The sequence below is a fragment of the Malaclemys terrapin genome, chromosome 13 (assembly GCF_027887155.1).
Source record: "Malaclemys terrapin pileata isolate rMalTer1 chromosome 13, rMalTer1.hap1, whole genome shotgun sequence".
Taxonomy (NCBI): Eukaryota; Metazoa; Chordata; order Testudines; family Emydidae; genus Malaclemys; species Malaclemys terrapin.
Window position 1 is genome coordinate 23,045,038 of NC_071517.1, and position 16,416 is coordinate 23,061,453.

The 16,416-nt window shown below is 49.4% G+C and overlaps 1 protein-coding gene across 2 annotated transcripts in view; it reads left to right on the forward strand.

The window, feature by feature from the left end:
- The window catches only part of PIK3R5 (phosphoinositide-3-kinase regulatory subunit 5), a 107,987-nt gene extending 91,857 nt beyond the window's left edge, over window positions 1-16,130 (forward strand). The window contains exons 12-20 of one of the 2 annotated variants that reach the window (XM_054047482.1): window positions 454-579; window positions 1,263-1,391; window positions 2,883-2,976; window positions 4,809-4,885; window positions 6,577-6,670; window positions 10,688-10,770; window positions 12,385-12,497; window positions 14,272-14,438; window positions 15,528-16,130. In XM_054047482.1, coding sequence (XP_053903457.1) covers window positions 454-579; window positions 1,263-1,391; window positions 2,883-2,976; window positions 4,809-4,885; window positions 6,577-6,670; window positions 10,688-10,770; window positions 12,385-12,497; window positions 14,272-14,419 — 864 coding nt within the window. In that variant the 3' untranslated portion in view covers window positions 14,420-14,438; window positions 15,528-16,130. Of the gene's footprint in view, window positions 1-453; window positions 580-1,262; window positions 1,392-2,882; window positions 2,977-4,808; window positions 4,886-6,576; window positions 6,671-10,687; window positions 10,771-12,384; window positions 12,498-14,271; window positions 15,388-15,527 lie in introns of those variants that run through there. The other variant, XM_054047481.1, reaches the window with a different exon arrangement.
- The last annotated feature ends 286 nt before the right edge of the window (window positions 16,131-16,416 follow it).

Here is a 16,416-nt window from a genome sequence, read left to right on the forward strand (position 1 = left end):
GCTGGCTCAGCAGAGGCCAAGTACTGAATAGGCCAAGGGTTGTCCTGTCCCTGTCTGTTCTGTAGGCAGCCTGCCCTCTCGATGGCCATTAGTGCAATACCTTCTGCCAGCTCAAAATTCACTTGCAGTAAGAAAAATAAATGAAATAAACCAGTCCAGGAGAGTATGTCTACACTACAACTGGACATCGGTGGCTGGCTCGTGTCCGCTGACTTGGGCTTGGGCTACAGGGCTGTTTAACTGCAATGTAGAAGTTCAGGCCTGAGCTCTGGGACCATCTCACCTCCCAAGGTCCCAGAACCTGGGCTCCAACCTGAGTCTGAATGTCTACACCACAGTTAGACAGCCACATAGCCTGAGCCCTGCACACCTGAGTCAGCTGACGTGGGCCAGCTGCAGGTGTTTATTTGCAGTGTAGACATCCCCTGAGTGACTCTATCTGTTTGGTTTCAGGAATCCAGCTCAGCTGGGGCACAAAGCAGCACCAACGATATCTCCCACTACATTGGGATGTTGGACCCATGGTACGAGCGCAACGTTTTCGGGCTGATTAACTTGCCCACGGACGTCCTGTGTCAGGTATGTCCGGGAGCTCAGGAGGAAGTGAGTTTGGCTTTGGGTCCTTACCCCACTGCCCCTTTCCATGTGTTGACATAGAGCGAGGGGGGGAGGTGTCTCTCCCCTTCATTTGGAGTATCCACCATCAGCTGCTAGTGTTGGACCAGCTGGACCAATGGTCTGCTCCAGGATGGGTCTAGTTTTGAGCTGTCCTGCGAGATCCAGGTTGGGAGCCAGCTTGAGGCTCTCCTGGGGGTGAACGTTGCCTGCCTCTGGGGAGCGGCTGGTTCCAGCCTGACCCACCCTGTTGCTCTGTCTCTTCTGTGAGTCTGTTCACAGGACAATGCACTGGAGGCCAGCATCCCCATCACCCCTACTGTGCATTAGGAGACTAACTGGCCAATAGGGAGACATTGGGGGAAACTCCAGGGCGCAAATTGTGTTCTCGCTGTTACGCCCCACATTGGTCACCCCCTGGGCGACAGTCTCAGCAGAGTGGCCGAGGAGGCTGACCCGGTCCCAGCAAGATGGGGTGGAGGTATGTCTGTGAGGGAACTCGCCTGGCCCGCTGCACCTGTTCAAAGGGTTTTAGTCTCCAGGGCTGCGACTCCAGCACCTTTCCCCAGCACCCACGGCCCCCCAGCCCTGTGCTGAACAGCAGGTGCAGAGCGGGTTTTCATTTCACCTCCTTGTGCCTATGCCAGCAATCTGCCAAACCCGAGGTGGAGCCTACAGAGGAGTCCAGGGAGCAGCTACCCATCTTGGCTGACATGGTGCTTTACTACTGCCGGTTCGCTACTCGCCCGGTGCTGCTGCAGCTCTACCAAACAGAGGTACGCAGGACTGGGTCTTTCCATCCCACCTTGCACTGGGGTTTGTGAGCACTTCTGTCTCTGCATAGATCAACTAAGGACTCCAGTATCAACCTCTACGAGGCAAAGGTCTCTTCAGGACTGATATGACCATGGTGCTCAAGGGTTCAGCCAGTTCCTCCCCGCACCTGGCTATTGTGGGCTGGTGAGGCTGTGCTTCCAGGGGCATGCACAGGAATTTAAATTTGAATGCTTTTGGAGGGGCACGTTAAACACACACAAATGAAAGGTTTGCGTGACCCCCCCACCACCATCATTTCTCGGGATGCCTCTGGCAGGGATGCCCAGCAGAGATTACGTGGCAGCAGCTCCCCCTGCAGGAGGCACTCTCCATGTCCCTCCAACCCTGACAAGGAGGAAGCAGCCAGGCAGCTGGCTGCAGGGTCCTTCCCCCCACCCCTACAGCTGCAGCCTGCTGCTTCTCCTTCCCTGCTGCTGGAGTCCCAGCGCTGCTGCCTGCTCTGCAGATGCCCACTGAGGTGAGTCAGGGGCTGGAGGCAGAGGCAACACATGGGACTCCAACAGCAGGGAAGCAGAAGCAGCAGGCTGCAGCTATAGAGATGGGGGGAGGAGGAGCTCAGCCAGCAACCGCCCTGTTGCTTCCTCCCTCCCGGGCTTCAGGAACACACAGAGATTTGAGCGGGGGGCAGCAGTGCCCCTGCTTGCCCCTCCTTGTGCATGCCTCTGTGTGCTTCCATTAGTCACATCCATCTCCTTCTGCTTTATCACCATGGTAGAGCCTGGTATGCAATTGCCCCTTCCTGCATTAGCTAATGGCTCATGATGGACTGATGCCCCTGCTGATCCTGGTGATGGAGTGGGTGTAGGAGGCTCCTGGGTGATAAAGCTCTGCAGGAGCGCCTATTAACTAACAGCAACCTCCAGAGAAACCGACCTGCTGCTGTTGTAGAATGCAGTGGTTCCCAGCTCCCTGGGGATGGTTGAAGTATAGTTCAGATCACACCATAAAGTCTCCAACCTCTCCACTCTGCTCTCTCCTGATACCCTGGTCCCTAAGAGAGATTGGGTGTCCCATGGACAACTTCTCAGCTAACTTGTCTTCCTTTCCCCTTATACGTGTGGCTCTCACCAGTGCTAACAATTACACACATGCTTTGCTTTCTGAAATCCCTGCTAGGAGCCTGTTCCCCAAAGCCTGCTATGTCCGGCATGCAGAGATTGAGAGGAAGGTTCTTGTCATCCTGGTGCTCTGATAACCAGGTGATGGGCGTGGGATGAATATATAGGTAGTAATGGTAGCAGGCATTTCTCAGAGTAGGAATGCTGCTGTCGGGTTGCTGTGACGTGCACTGCTAGGATTTTCTAGCTTGGGGGGTTCTCTTTCCTTGCACTGCTTCATTTGAAGGCATTATGCTATTAGGAATATGCCCGGCTCGCTCATTATGCAGCGTATTCATAGCGCATCTCTCTCTTCTCCCTCTCCCCCAACAGCTAACCTTCATTGGTGGTGAGAAGAAGACTGAGGTCTTCATTCACTCCCTCGAACTGGGCCACTCGGCTGCCACACGGGCCATCAGGGCGTCGGGTAGGTATCAGATCTGGACACACATGTTTCCTTGCTTTCCTAAAGCCTCATGCTTCACAGGTTCTGTAGTGATACAATAGCAGCTTTAGAAATCTGGGCACAAATAGATTTGATGGTGAACGCTTAATAACCAGCTCCTTAGGGGAGCTAGAAAAACCCAGATGAACTGCACAGAGAAATCGGATTCACATTTAGGTTGGATTGCAGATGGCTGGGGAGAGTGTTGCTCCAATAAACTCTGCGGTCAGTGAGCTAGGATATAGAAAGCGATTTTTACAAACCTGGAAACTAAAGCATCATGAAACCTACATTTTCCCTTCTGTAACAGTCTTTACGATTTCTGCTTCTCAAAGACGTTTTTTGTTACTTTTCCCTTGATCCAAAGTTAATTTATTTTAGCATAGCTAAAAACAGGTTCTTTCCCCTTCATCGGGTCCTGGTACAGTACAGTGTCTTGGAAGCCAGCGCTTCCTTTTTCTTTCTTTTTTTTTTTTGGCCTTTACTCACAGTTTCTCTTTCTCTCTTGATACTTCAGTTATAAAATCTCTTGGTTATACTCTTGTAAGCCTTAATTAGGCAAAGGAAAGAAACAGATAGATTCATAGATCTTTTAAAACAGGAAATATTGTTTAGTAGAAAACAGCTACAACCACATACACACAAGCAGGCATCCACACAGCTTCAGTTCCAATTTTGTCTCACTTGTTTACCAGAGACCACGTTCTGTTTGGAGCTCTGTGCAGCACACAGAGACTCTAGCAAACACATTATTAATTTGTTTTTTCTTTTGACACTGATTCCTTTTCTGTGCCCTAATTTCCTCTTACTGTCTCCAAGCAGAACTTACAAAGTGCTCTCCATTTAACTAGTTGGTCATATCCCCATAACTATGGACTTATCAACCCATCAACCATTTTCAGCTTTAAACAGTTAGGGCATGATTTTGAACTGGGTTTTGATGATGCAGTTTTGTGCCCACCCTTTTGCACCTGCAATAATTTTGTCTGGAAAAAGCATCAGGGAACTTGAGGCACAAAATTTAAAGCCCAATTTATGATGGGTACAAATATGCAACAACAACAAAAAAGGAAGCCCAGCTGGTAAACCAGCCCTTTACAGCTTTGTATTTTCCCCAAGACCCAACACTTACCCAACAGCTCCTGCCAATTTAATTTATTTTTTTCATTCTGTGGTGAGGTCTCCAGCTACTTATTGTGTTTTATGCTGAAAATCCCCCATTAGCTTATTCACGTGAGGCCGCTTTTAAGCAAACTATAATTTTCCTTTTTGCTCCTCTGTCACATTCCAATAAAACAAGTGGGAGGCGTTTGATACAATGTAACAGGTTAACACTGATCCCCTTTACGTTGCTTGGCTATCATGGGTATACTGAACAGCATATTTTGACAAAGAAATGATTTCTGGAAGTGGGAATGGGTGTCTGGCCTGGGATGGAATAGTAGAGCCCCATAAGCCCACGGTTCGAGTCCTGAGGATGGTCTGAAGTAAAGTATTTGGTGGTGTTAGCTCTGTCCTTAATAGGCCACAGTCTTTATCAGCCAAACCACCACACGCAACAGGAGGGGTGATTGGTCTTTCCTCTGAACTTGTTCGCCCATCTGTAGTGATGCCCCATTCTGCTTTGTAGCAAGCCGACATACTCTAAGGCCACTTGTTCTGCGGTCACCATGACTTGAGAGAGAGCGAGAAGCTGAACTCCTCAGAAACGGGGCAGCTTTTCCTAAGGGGAGAGGGACTGGTGTGAACATGTATTGAAGGGCGGGGAGAGAAAAGGCTGTTGTGTGACTTTAGCTTCTGTTTGTATTACAAAGGTCCAGGCAGCAAAAGGCTGGGAATAGACGGCGACAGAGAAGCAATCCCTCTAACACTACAAATCGTCCATAGCAAGGTAACTGGGTGGTAGTCCCATGGGGACAGAGGCTGCAGGAACTTCTTCAGCATTGTGTAGACCTCCACTGAGTCAGAGATTTTAGTAGGGTATATGAAGAAAATCTCTTTAAGTGGAGAGAGAAATAAACACAACTGGGAGAGCTACAATGGGCATGCTTAATCTGAAGAAGAGAAAGCTGAGGGGGCAACCTGATAACAGTCTTCAAAGGGATGTTCTAAAGACAACAAAGAGAAAGTGATCAAATGTTCTCCATGTCCACCAAGGGCAGGACAAGACATGATTGGTGTCGTTTACAGCAAGGGAGATTTAGGTTAGATATTAACCTAAAGCACTGGAGCAGGTTCCCTAGGGAGGCTGTGGAATCCTTGTCATTGGAGGTTTTTAAGAACAGGTTGGACAAACACCTGTCTGGGATGGTCTAGCTCTGGTCCTGCCTCAGCATTGGAGGATGGACGAGATGACCTCTTGAGGTCCCTTCCAGCCCTACATTTCTGTGATTAGGAGAGTGTGTTAATATCAGTTGATGAGGGATGGGGGAGAATATCTTGTGATTCAGGGTGGAAGCTGATCTTTCCTCTCTGCAGGGTAGGGAAGGAATCCCTCATACTATATTGCCGAACAACCAGGTGCATCGTGGGGGGTTTTTGCCTTCAGGTATAGGTTGTGCATGGAGAGGGAGATCTGACAGGCTGTCATGTCTGGAAACCTCGTTACAACATGAATATGTTTTGAAGTGTAGACAGGACTTTAAACTTAATACTGAGCTGTGGTACAGCCCTGGAGAGTCTGTGCTGTAACCAGGTCTCCACATATTCTTCCACTTGCAATGCAGAGAGGTTCTTTATGGCCATGTTGCCTGATAAGGGGGATTCTTTGAATTAATTGATTCTCCCTGTTGGGGCAACCCTGGGTTTAGCAGGCCAATGCTCAAACCACTGAGCTATCTCTTCCCCCCTCCCCCACTCATCTCCTCCATGTGTTTGTTTCTGGAACATGAAGGGAACCTCATCTGAGACCAAAAGAAACCAAAATGAGGTGATGTTTGAGGCTCTGAATTTCTGAAGGATAGTGGCAATTTGCAGTCTTCCGGCACCTGACAAACCCTAACAGTGTTTGCTGCATTTCAGTAGATCCAGCAAATTACTTTGACCTGTGCTTGACATTAAGCCCATGAGTTGGCTTCAATGATCTAGTCTGGTGCTTACAGTTAAATGTGGACTTAAATGCCTTGCTGGATCACAGCCTAAATGAGCTGAAACCACTTTGACTCCCTGTCCTTTACTTTCTGCTTCATTTATTGGCATAACCAATGGTGCTGTCCAAGTGAACAGGAAGTGTGGTAGGCCCTATATAAATACTGGCTCTTATTTCATGCTGGTGGATTTCCTTACTAAAGTAGTAAAAATCCTGAGAACAATCTCCACCTGCTTATACCAATCCTGTTGTTGCCGATTCAGCGCCCTGTTTGGCTATCGAGCTTTAAGCTACTATTGGAATGAATGGGCAGCTTGGGCATCTGGTAGTTTGAGTGCACAGCAAGTACATTTAACTGCTGCTAAAGGTACCAGGACCATCCAGCTCAGTGTAGGTCCAGTTCTGAGCTATGTCAGCAAGAAGGTCAGAGATGAGCCGAGCAGTATCTGGGTGGAATGTGACCCGTCTCTCTGACTTTTGCCTCGTCTCTGTAGACAGCAATCAGTGGAAGGAGCCGCTGGAATAATGTTGAAAAGGTCTGCACCTCCGTCAACCTCAGCAAGGCCTGTAAAAAGTACGAAGAGCTAGGTGAGTGCTGGTGCCCTTAAACCTTTACGCGGGGCAGTGGGAGAGGATGGAAAGTGGACAGCGGTGGTGCTTCTGGCATGGTGAAGAGAGTGTGTGTGTGTGTGTGTGTGAGAGAGAGAGAGAGAGAGAGAGAGAGAGAGAGGCAGGAGAAGATATTAGAGATGCCCTATGTGCTTCGGGGCAAAACAAGCCATACCATCCTCAGGTCCCCTCCACCCTTAAGGCCGTCTTCAGGGATGAAAGGGCACTGCACTCTGTTCATTCCACTGAGCCTTCCCCCAAAGGGTGCCATATGTGGCTCCGAGATATGAATGTCTCTCCATTAGGAACTGGATTGAGACCAGCAACTCCTCTCATGCAGGCAGCGGACCAGCCATCAGAGGGTGGCGACCTTCAGTCTGTGCTGACCCGATCTGGGATGAAATGGGTCACAGAGGTGAAAGCTTCTGTGTCCCATTAACAAACCTCAGAGCCAGGGCTTAAATATTGTTTCCAAAACTATTCTGCATGGTGGACAGGTGCACATGGGATAAACATACCTCACGCCTAGGACAGGCAACAAAGGCCAGGAATGGGATGGTGCATAGGATCGGGGCATAGATTTTCCTAAGCAGGTTTTTTTTCTGCATGTTTTGTTGGTTGAAATGTTGTGCTGAGAATAGTTACATTTGTCCCTTAGTAAGAGCCCTGGATTCAGACCCTCTGCCCGGCTGGCAGGAAGAGCCTGTGGAAACCTGGGGAGAGGTTGCAGGCCTGTTGGCTAAAGCACTTGACCCAAAGCTCTGCCTGGCCCTGGAATAACTTTGTATAGGGTCCTTGGAATGAACTAGACCTCTGCTGTGTCCAGAGGGAGGCCCAGGGCCGGCTGAGGGACTACCGGGCGGAGATGTTCCAGGGGTGAAATCTGCCTAGTAGCCATCTCCTTGCCATCCCTGCCTCGCTCAATCTGAAGGGACCTGACCCGTATCTGAGAAGGAGCAATTCAGTGACACAGTCCAGAGCCTGCCACACTGCCTGTCACTCAGGTGGGCTGCCAGAGGGGAAAATGGGACCATCATGGGAACTGCCAGATTAGCAGAGGGGCGTGGTGTCCCTGAATGCATAATCGTTTGTGACCTTCCTGTGCGGACTAACATTCCTCCCCTTCATGGCAGCAGCCCTACAGCAATGGGGGGGGCCTGGGCCCATTTCGCTTTACTTCTGGGTGTCCCAGCTCACATCTCAGCCCACCGCTGTGGCTGGTACGGCTAGGCCCATTCCAAGGAGAACGTGCTCTTGGTGTTGCCGTTCAGTTCCTCTTGTGCGGCTGTTCATCCGAGCCCACTTAAGGGACGGCCAACCTCCTAGCAGCCTTGGTGCTGTGTTGCTGAACTGCTCCTCCGATATGGGTCAGGTCCCTTCAGGCCAAGGCTCAGACTCCATGTTACTGAAGCAGCTTTTTTGCCCTGGGAACATGAAAGTGTTGCTGATGCAGGGGGAAAAAATATAGACCACACCAAGCTTGGGATCTGCCCCACTGGTTATGGCAGCTAATTAGGGGGTTGAGCAGTATCGCTTCCACAAGAGCCGTAGCGGACACTCACTATGTCGGGACCATTGGACAGCCTGTCTGGCCTGTTCAGTGCAGGGTACGAAATGTAACGTACTGGGGATTATAACACTCAGCTCTGTCCTGTTTTCAAAGCCAGACGGAACGGTAAATCCATCTGTACCTTACGCTGACAGTAGCTAGCCTGTAAAACTCACTGCCAGAGGATGCTGAAGCCAGAGTTTAGCAGGATTCAAACTGTATCGGACCGGGATCTCGCCAATAAATAATATGAATAGTAACCTCATGGCTATAGAAGCAACAGCCTGCTGTCTGGGGTTAGGGAGAACTTCCCCTGTGGAAGTTTGCATAACATTCTCCACTCCAGAATTTCTTGTGCCATCCTTTGAAGCACCTGGCACTAGCCACTGTTGAAGGCAGCTCGTTGGACTCGGACCAGTAGTCTGACCTAGTCTAGCAATTCCCATTAGGCAGAGCTGTGCTCTGGTTCACCAAAGGTGGAGGTGGGGCTTGGTCCAATCAACCCAGAGCTTTGGGAGGTGTTTGAAATCCAGAGCTTCTCTGATCTTTTGCCAGGAGCTGGGCTCGTGACCCTGGGTGAACCCAGCTTGAGTTTTGGGGTTGTACCAAACATGAGTCCTGGTGGGTTTGCCCTTGTTTGGGGTTTCTTCGCCAAAGATGACCAGAGCAGGAATTGGCTGCAGTAGAGAGGTGGCCATTGGAGGCTGCACAGCACCTAAGTAGAAGCACCAAAGAAAATAATGCTCTTGTAGGTGCAATGTAAGAACCAGGGAGACGTGTGCTTAGGCTTTTATCTGTCTGTCCTGCCGTCCTTAGCAGCTGAGGCTCCCCAGTAGTGTTAATAATTGAACTCCCAGTAGGCCAGTGCTCTCATTTCCTCGCTGCTCCCCCACAGCAGTTGGGTCTGTGTGTTTGTTTTGTTGGTTAAATTTCTTCCTTTCTTTAGACCCCCGGTAGTACAACGTGCCCTGAGCCACCATGTTAAATGTTTCCGCACTGTAGCCTTGCTTGAACGCAGAGCTGCTTCAGCAGATTCGCTTGAGAAGATCGTGTATTATTCTGTTTCACTAAAATGCTCCATGTGATGCGCCTGGCACATGTAAATTTGCTATACAGGCAGCAATTGGGACCAACCATTCAGATGGAGCAATAGCCAATGAACTAGCGCTCTCGGAGCCTCTCCATCTAAAACTCTCCCATCAGCTCAGACACCTCCCTCTCTCCCTCCCTCCCCCTGGAAAAGCTGAAGCGTTGCTATCACTTATTTTTTGTTCACCACCACCACGTAACAGGCTGCAAATATTACAAAGCTGTATATTTCTGTTCTATTTCTGGAGCTTAACTTGCTCATCTGCCTGCAAGCTGAGTGGTGTCTTTCTGCAGGCTATGAGATGTCTAGGGAGAGCTTTTCCCATCGCACTTGAATTCCCTACATGCCACAGAAATCTGGGATTATCTTTCACATTCACTGCTCTGGCCACAGGATGTCACTGCAGCTCCAGACACCAGCTGCTCACAAAACAGCTGAAAGGTGTCAAGCCTTTAGTGAAGACATGAAAGTTTTTAGGTCACTTGGCCTACACCAGCTATGGAGGGAGCGAGAATTTGTTCCAGACAATGTTGCAATTGTCTCTTTTGTAGATCCAATTTTTTTTAGCCCTTAATGAAGTTAATTGGTTTTCAGGGTAATGTTTGTAAAGCTGGATCATGTTTGAGGCTGGATAATGCTAAGTATTTCTGCCTGCTTTTCTGGTTTTCTCTCTCTGTCTGTCTGGGGGGAGGGAGGAGGGAAGGAATGGAAGGAACATCTGTTTGATTTAGCTCAGGCTGTATAGCTGGAGGCTGTTGTAGGTGGCAGCAGAGCAATCTCTTGTTTTGTGCCCTTTATTCAAAGATAGCTAATTAACCCTGTAGAGCTGGGATTTGGGATCTTGTGGCTCACAACAGTCCTGGAATGCTGTGGTGTCTAGCTGGGGATTTCCAATACAAACAAACAATAATAATAATACTAAGCTCCTGTAATAATCTCCCTTTCCAACAGTCAGGTGGCATTTTAAGGCTCCATGGTTGTATGGAGACCCCTGGACTGGCCCATTCAAAGGGGTTATCAGACTGAGGGTAGCCCTCCGACTATCTGGTATGGGCTAACTTCTACACTGCTTTGAGTTGCAGGTGTATTTTGGATATTGTCCTCGTGCAATATCCATCCTGACAGCATGAGGGATCCTTGTTAGAGATACTTGGTGGAGAATGGGGTCAAGAGATCCCTTCTTGACTCTCTCCCCCCCACCCCATCCCTTCAGAGACTCTGAACTTTGCTACCTGCCACTGGCCAAGCAAAGCTGGAGGTGTGGCAGTTCTGTGCCTTGGGTGCCAGAGAGACCATTTCAATTAAAATCCAAATCCTTTCGAATAACCCAAGCAAACCTCCCTCTCCTGTGTTCCAGACTCGAAAACGGAGTGTCTGACTTTAACCATAACCGAGGTCGTCAAGAGGCAAAACTCCAAGTCAAAGAAAAGCTTCAATCAGGTAAGTTGGATTTGCCATATTTGTATCCTCGTCTAGGCTGGCAAGGAGGGAATAACTGTGGCTCGTTCGCTGTTGGGGGAGGAGAAGGTTTGAGAGCTTCGGAGAGGCCAGTAACTTGCACCCGGATCCCATCACAGTTGCCATCTCCATGAACTCTGGAGCCCTCACTTCCAGACTGGCAGAAAGGCCCTGTGTGTGCCTAGCCATGGCCTGTATTTGCTGTGCCAAGCAAGCCTGTGCAGCCGCAGCTGAGTCTCATGGCTTAGGGAGTCCTGCTTGGGGTAGCACCAGTACAATGAGAACTAGGATGCCAGGTGGCAGAGGGAAAACCCCAGGCAAAGCTGCAGCTGGAAGAGTTCCCTGTTGTGTACCCAGGGCCATATCAGCACCTGGAAGTCAGGCTGGCATGTGCGTCCTGCCAGCACAGCAGGTGTTCAGGGAGCAACACACTGCTGGCTCCGGCCAGCACTGGTACCTGAGCTTGTCGGGAAGCTGTAGGGAATAACTGCTCCGTGTGATGGCTGACGACTTGGTCTGTGAACAGTCGTGTGTTGGGGGCCTGGGATTTGGTGCTGTCTCTGGCAGATGTGGCCTGAGCACCTCATAGCTTCTGTGGAAGTCCATGGAAGCTATCGAGTGTTCAGCACATTTGAGAACAGATCACGTACGCACGTGCCTAAAGACCGAGGGGCCTTATTATGGGGCCCCTTCTCAAAAAATCTTGGCCACGCTGTATTTTAAACCGATCAGTTACTTTAACGGCCTGGAAGGGAGCATCTGAGCCCTCTCTTCCTCTAGCACCCAAATCCAGCTGTGTAAATAGATAGCTGTGTAAATCCCGCTTTCAGAGCGTGTTCCAAGGCTGGGTAAGTTCCTCTGTGTTAGCGTGTGAGGCCAGCAGTTTAAATCCCAGAAGAGGCCCTTGCTCGTAACTGGGGACTCTAGAGCTAAGAGAACGAGCTGCTACAGCTTGAGCTAAAGGACGACGTCCCCAAGCAGGCAGCTTAACAGACTTGTATCCTCAGTGGACTGGACGCCCCCCCGCAGTGATGGGTTACACCAACATGGACACCCAGTCTAGTGTGTTATTTTAGAGTAAGGAAGACAAATGTCTCCATGCGTACGTGAAAGTCCAGGGTGAGTCTCTTACCCCGTGAAATCCTCCCTCTTGAATTGCCTCACAGCCCTGCCCCTCCAGGGCCAAGCCCTGACATTAAGGCCAAGTCTACATTTGGAGCTGGGGCTGTGAGTCCCAACTTGCATAGACGTACTCGGGTTGGCTCTCATTGTGGTGCAGCTGGGGTAGCAGGGGTCAAAGTGAGCAATGGCTCGGGCTAGCCACCGCAGTGCATACCTACTGGTTTCAGGCGGGTTTGTGTTTGGCACAGCGAGCCCGTGACACGCTGCTGCCTGAGCTACCGCGGCTACACCACTAGCTCGAGGAGAGCTAGCCCGTGTATATCTAGGCAAACTCTGAGTGTAGACATACCCTAGAAGGCACAACATACAGTGAATGGGATCCTGGCCCCTGGCTGCACATGCCACAAGGCCAAGCTGTGCTGGCTGGAGATCATTCCAAGCCTGACTCGCGGCGTTTCTTTCTGTCTCTCGCAGCAGATCAGCGTGTCCCAGATAAAAGCAGACAAGGTCCAGATCATTGGGGTCAACTGTTCCTTCGCCGTGTGCCTGGATCAGGATGAGCAGAAAATCCTGCAGAGCGTCACAAGGTAGGAAATGGCCAGCATGTCTCTCTGCGGCTGTGGCCAGCCTTCCTCTGGGGACACGTGCTGTTGGTAAGGTGCCCCCAACGAGTCATGTGAGCCCTGAGGGGACTAACCCCGAGGCCTCCCAGACCCAAATGTGCTGCTTACGCTTCTGAACCTGTGTGGACTGTCTGTGGCCAACGCTCCAGTAAACGTGCATTTGAGGGGCTAGGTGGCCTAAATGGGACTCTGCACTGCATAGCTGCAGATCAGAAGCCCTGGCAGGAGCCACGGTGTCATTCAGATCACGACAGCCATGTGCAGACGTGGGTACAACTAATACAGCCAAGAGGAGCGGCACCTCAGTCCTCTGTCCCAGGATGGATTCAGCACCAAGGCGCCCTGCCGTAACCAACAGGTCTCAGTCCTTATGCTGCCCCTCTCCAATTCTGCTCCAGGCTGGAACGCTGGGAGACTGAACTTTTACCAAGAGGTTGAAGGTTTGAAATAAGATCTCCAGTTCCTAACATTCAGTCACCCACCTAGGGGTACAATGCAGTCAAGGAGTCCAAGCAGAAAGAGATCTTCCAGCAGGACTAATCAGTCAACCAGGGGAATTCAAGGCACAATAAATACTGTGACTAGTGACTGTGCTGAGCATATAAACTGAGCAGACAGCTTCCAAACCTTGCATGGATTCTGCCCTGGTATTGGGATACCCATCCCAGATAGTCCACATGACCTTCAGTGGGGAGGTTGTGGGGGGAAGGGGAAAAGACAAATGCCTGTCTGTCCATGAGTATAGCCTAGGGCATGAGTCAGCAACCTTTCAGAAGTGGTGTGCCGAGTCTTCATTTATTCACTCTAATTTAAGGTTTTGCGTGCCAGTAATACATTTTAATGTTTTTAGAAGGTCTCTTTCTATAAGTCTGTAATATATAACTAAACTATTGTTGTAAACAAGGTTTTTAAAATGTTTAGGAAGCTTCATTTAAAATTAAATTAAAATGCAGAGCCCCCAGGATCGATGGCCAGGACCCGGGCAGTGAGAGTGCCACTGAAAATCAGCTTGTTTGCCTACCCCTTACCTAGGATATCCTCTCCAGTGGGGTATTTCTCCTCCTCAGAGAGGACCAAGCTGTATTACCAAGGATGAGATCAGATGACATGACACAGAGCAATGCATTTTCACTTGAGCTCAATACAGGGGTAATTGGGTGAAATTCTCTGGGCTGTGTTAGGCAGGAGGTCAGCCTAGATGATTGAATAGAATCTATGAACATTTAAATTGACTGTAAGCAGTGTTGTAGCCATGTCAGTCCCAGGATATTAGAGAGACAAGGTGATTGAGATAATATCTTTTACTGCACCAATTTCTGTTGCTGAGAGACAAGCTTTGAGCTCTTCAAAGCTCTTCCTCAACTACTTATGCCCCAGCTCTTCTCTTAATTCCTTTATTGCTGCAAGATCCAAAGGCAATCGTTTAAAACTTTGATACAGAGAATGCAAAAGAAAAAGTGTTCCACACTTAAATTCAGGAAATGCAAAAGTTTTGTGTTGTATTTTTTTTAGGGTGTACATTTTCAGAAGTGCCTGTTGATTTTGGATGCCTCTGCTTCTGGGTCCCCAGTCTGAACAACCTTAAAGGGGTTGGTTGGGCAGGTGCTCAGCCCTTCTGCCAATCAGGCCCCTCTCTGAGGGTGCATGTGGTCCCTGTAACTTGAGTTCCATGGCATACATTCTTATTGCACTCCCAGCCTGTCCCAGCTGTGATTTCCATTGCTCATTTTATCTGCAGGTGCGAGGTCTCCGCGTGCTACAAACCCAGAGATGGTGAACCCTGCACACTGAGGACATCCCCTTTGGATCACCTCCCCCAAGACCAGCCTGAGTTTTGTTCTCTTCTGTGCTTGCCCATTGCCACCTTCAGTGGAGCACTGCCATAGAAGAACCAGCAAGGCCAGGGTAACCTCCCAGGCCCCATGCCGCCTCAGACCAGACATGCCTCCAGCCAATCCTGATAGTTGCAAAAGCAGCCCCTGGAAGAGGAAATGTATTGCACTCCCTTGGGTCAGGGAACTAGAGCTTCCTGCACCCAACCATCTTGCAACATGAAGCATTAGTACAATGGATGAGCTACCCCTGGCATGTGTTTAGCATGCCCTTGAGAAATGGAGGGGTCACTTCAAAGCTCTGGTAGCTGTCACAGTTCATGGCCTCTGGGAGGGAAGTGGGTTCCTTGTCATCTCCAGATGGCGCTGCCGTTATCGGGGTGGGGCAAGGAGAGGAGTGCCACTTTCCTAATCAGCTGTACTTGGAGTGAACTTGCAACCAGTGTAGATACTGGAGAGACTGTGATAGACGGTTTTGGGGACACACAAAGATAACGAGTCTCCTTAAACAGCTGGAGAGTTTCAAACTAACCTCCAGACAATGTCCTGATGATGCTTCACCCAAAGCAAATTTGAAGATCTCTGTTAATGTTACAAATTCTTTGGAGTCAGGGGACAAGTTTACTCTGAATTATTTTGGGCTTATTTGTCCTACAAGCACAAAGATGAGGGCTGCATTTAGGGCAAGGAGGAGTTGAATGCGGCTTGCAGACCATGGCTTGGATACCAGTGATCTAGTGCAATAGGCAATTTCTGGGCATACATTGGTCTATGCACCGTGTTACAGTTACTGTAAAGCTAGGTCACCAGAGTGATCAACCTCTGTGTCCTGCTAAGTCTCTGAAAGCACAAATTCTGGGGGAGACACAAGCTCCCTTGTTCAGTTAATGCTCCCTTGGCCAGCTTACCTGCACTGAATGCTGGGTTAGAAACGCCCCGGAGAAGTGAATGTATAGTGCCAATGGAATTGCACTCCCAGTTCTGGGGGAGGCAAGTACTGGGGAGGCCACAGTATTGAGGGGGGTCACAGAGAGACAGCTTTGCTGCAGAAGGCCCTGGAGCCTAAAACACTAGGGACACAGTGGTTATAGGTTGCTGAGCCCCCTGGGAGAACCTCTCTCTCCAGCAGGAGACCGTTAACTCCCTTCTTTCTTGTTAAAAGGCTCTAGGTGCAAGGTGCCAGGAAGATGCAATGGCTGTGGGTGCAATCTGACCACAGAAGCAATGGGAGGTGGAACAGCCTTGTTCGCTACTCTTCACCGCAAAGCTGTTTATTAGCGTTGATTGGCTTACTGCCCTGTTACTAACACACCAAAGCACGCATGCTTCTGCTGCCTCTCAGGGGTGCAGGCAGTTCCGAACACCAGGGTGAGCTCAGTCACCAGCTAAAACGCCCTTTTACCAGCCCAGAAGGGGATCACTGCACCTTATCCTGTCACAACAGTGTAATCTGTGATCTTGGCATCCATGGCTAAGTAGATCTCGCCCCATTAACATTGTAAACACTGATGCTTTCACGGGCCACACAAAAATATTGGAGAGCAGAATTTCTCTGTGATAAAAACAAGCACAAAACTCTAGGAATATATAACCCCATTAAGGATTTTGGGCCTGCAATGCTTTTTTTTAAATGATAGAAACTCATTTCAGGTTGAACTGTATATATGTTGGACATCAGCAAGTTTGTCTGTGATCATTTGTAAAATATTGTTCAAAGAACTTTTTAAGAAAACTGTAAAATATTAAATGTTGATTTATTTCAAGAGCAATGTGAGTGCAGAGTTTGTGTACTCAATAAAACATGGTGCGTGCCAAGCAATTCCTGATCCTGAAAGGGGAATGATGTGAGGTATTGGGGGAAGGATAGCTCAGTGGTTTGAGCACTGGCCTGCTAAACCCAGGGTTGTGAATTCAATCCTTGAGGGGACTGCTTAGGGATCTGGGGCAAAATGAGTACTTGGTCCTGCTAGTGAAGGCAGGGGGCTGGACTCGATGACCTTTCAGGGTCCCTTCCAGTTCTATGGGATAGGTATATCTCCATATTTAATAAA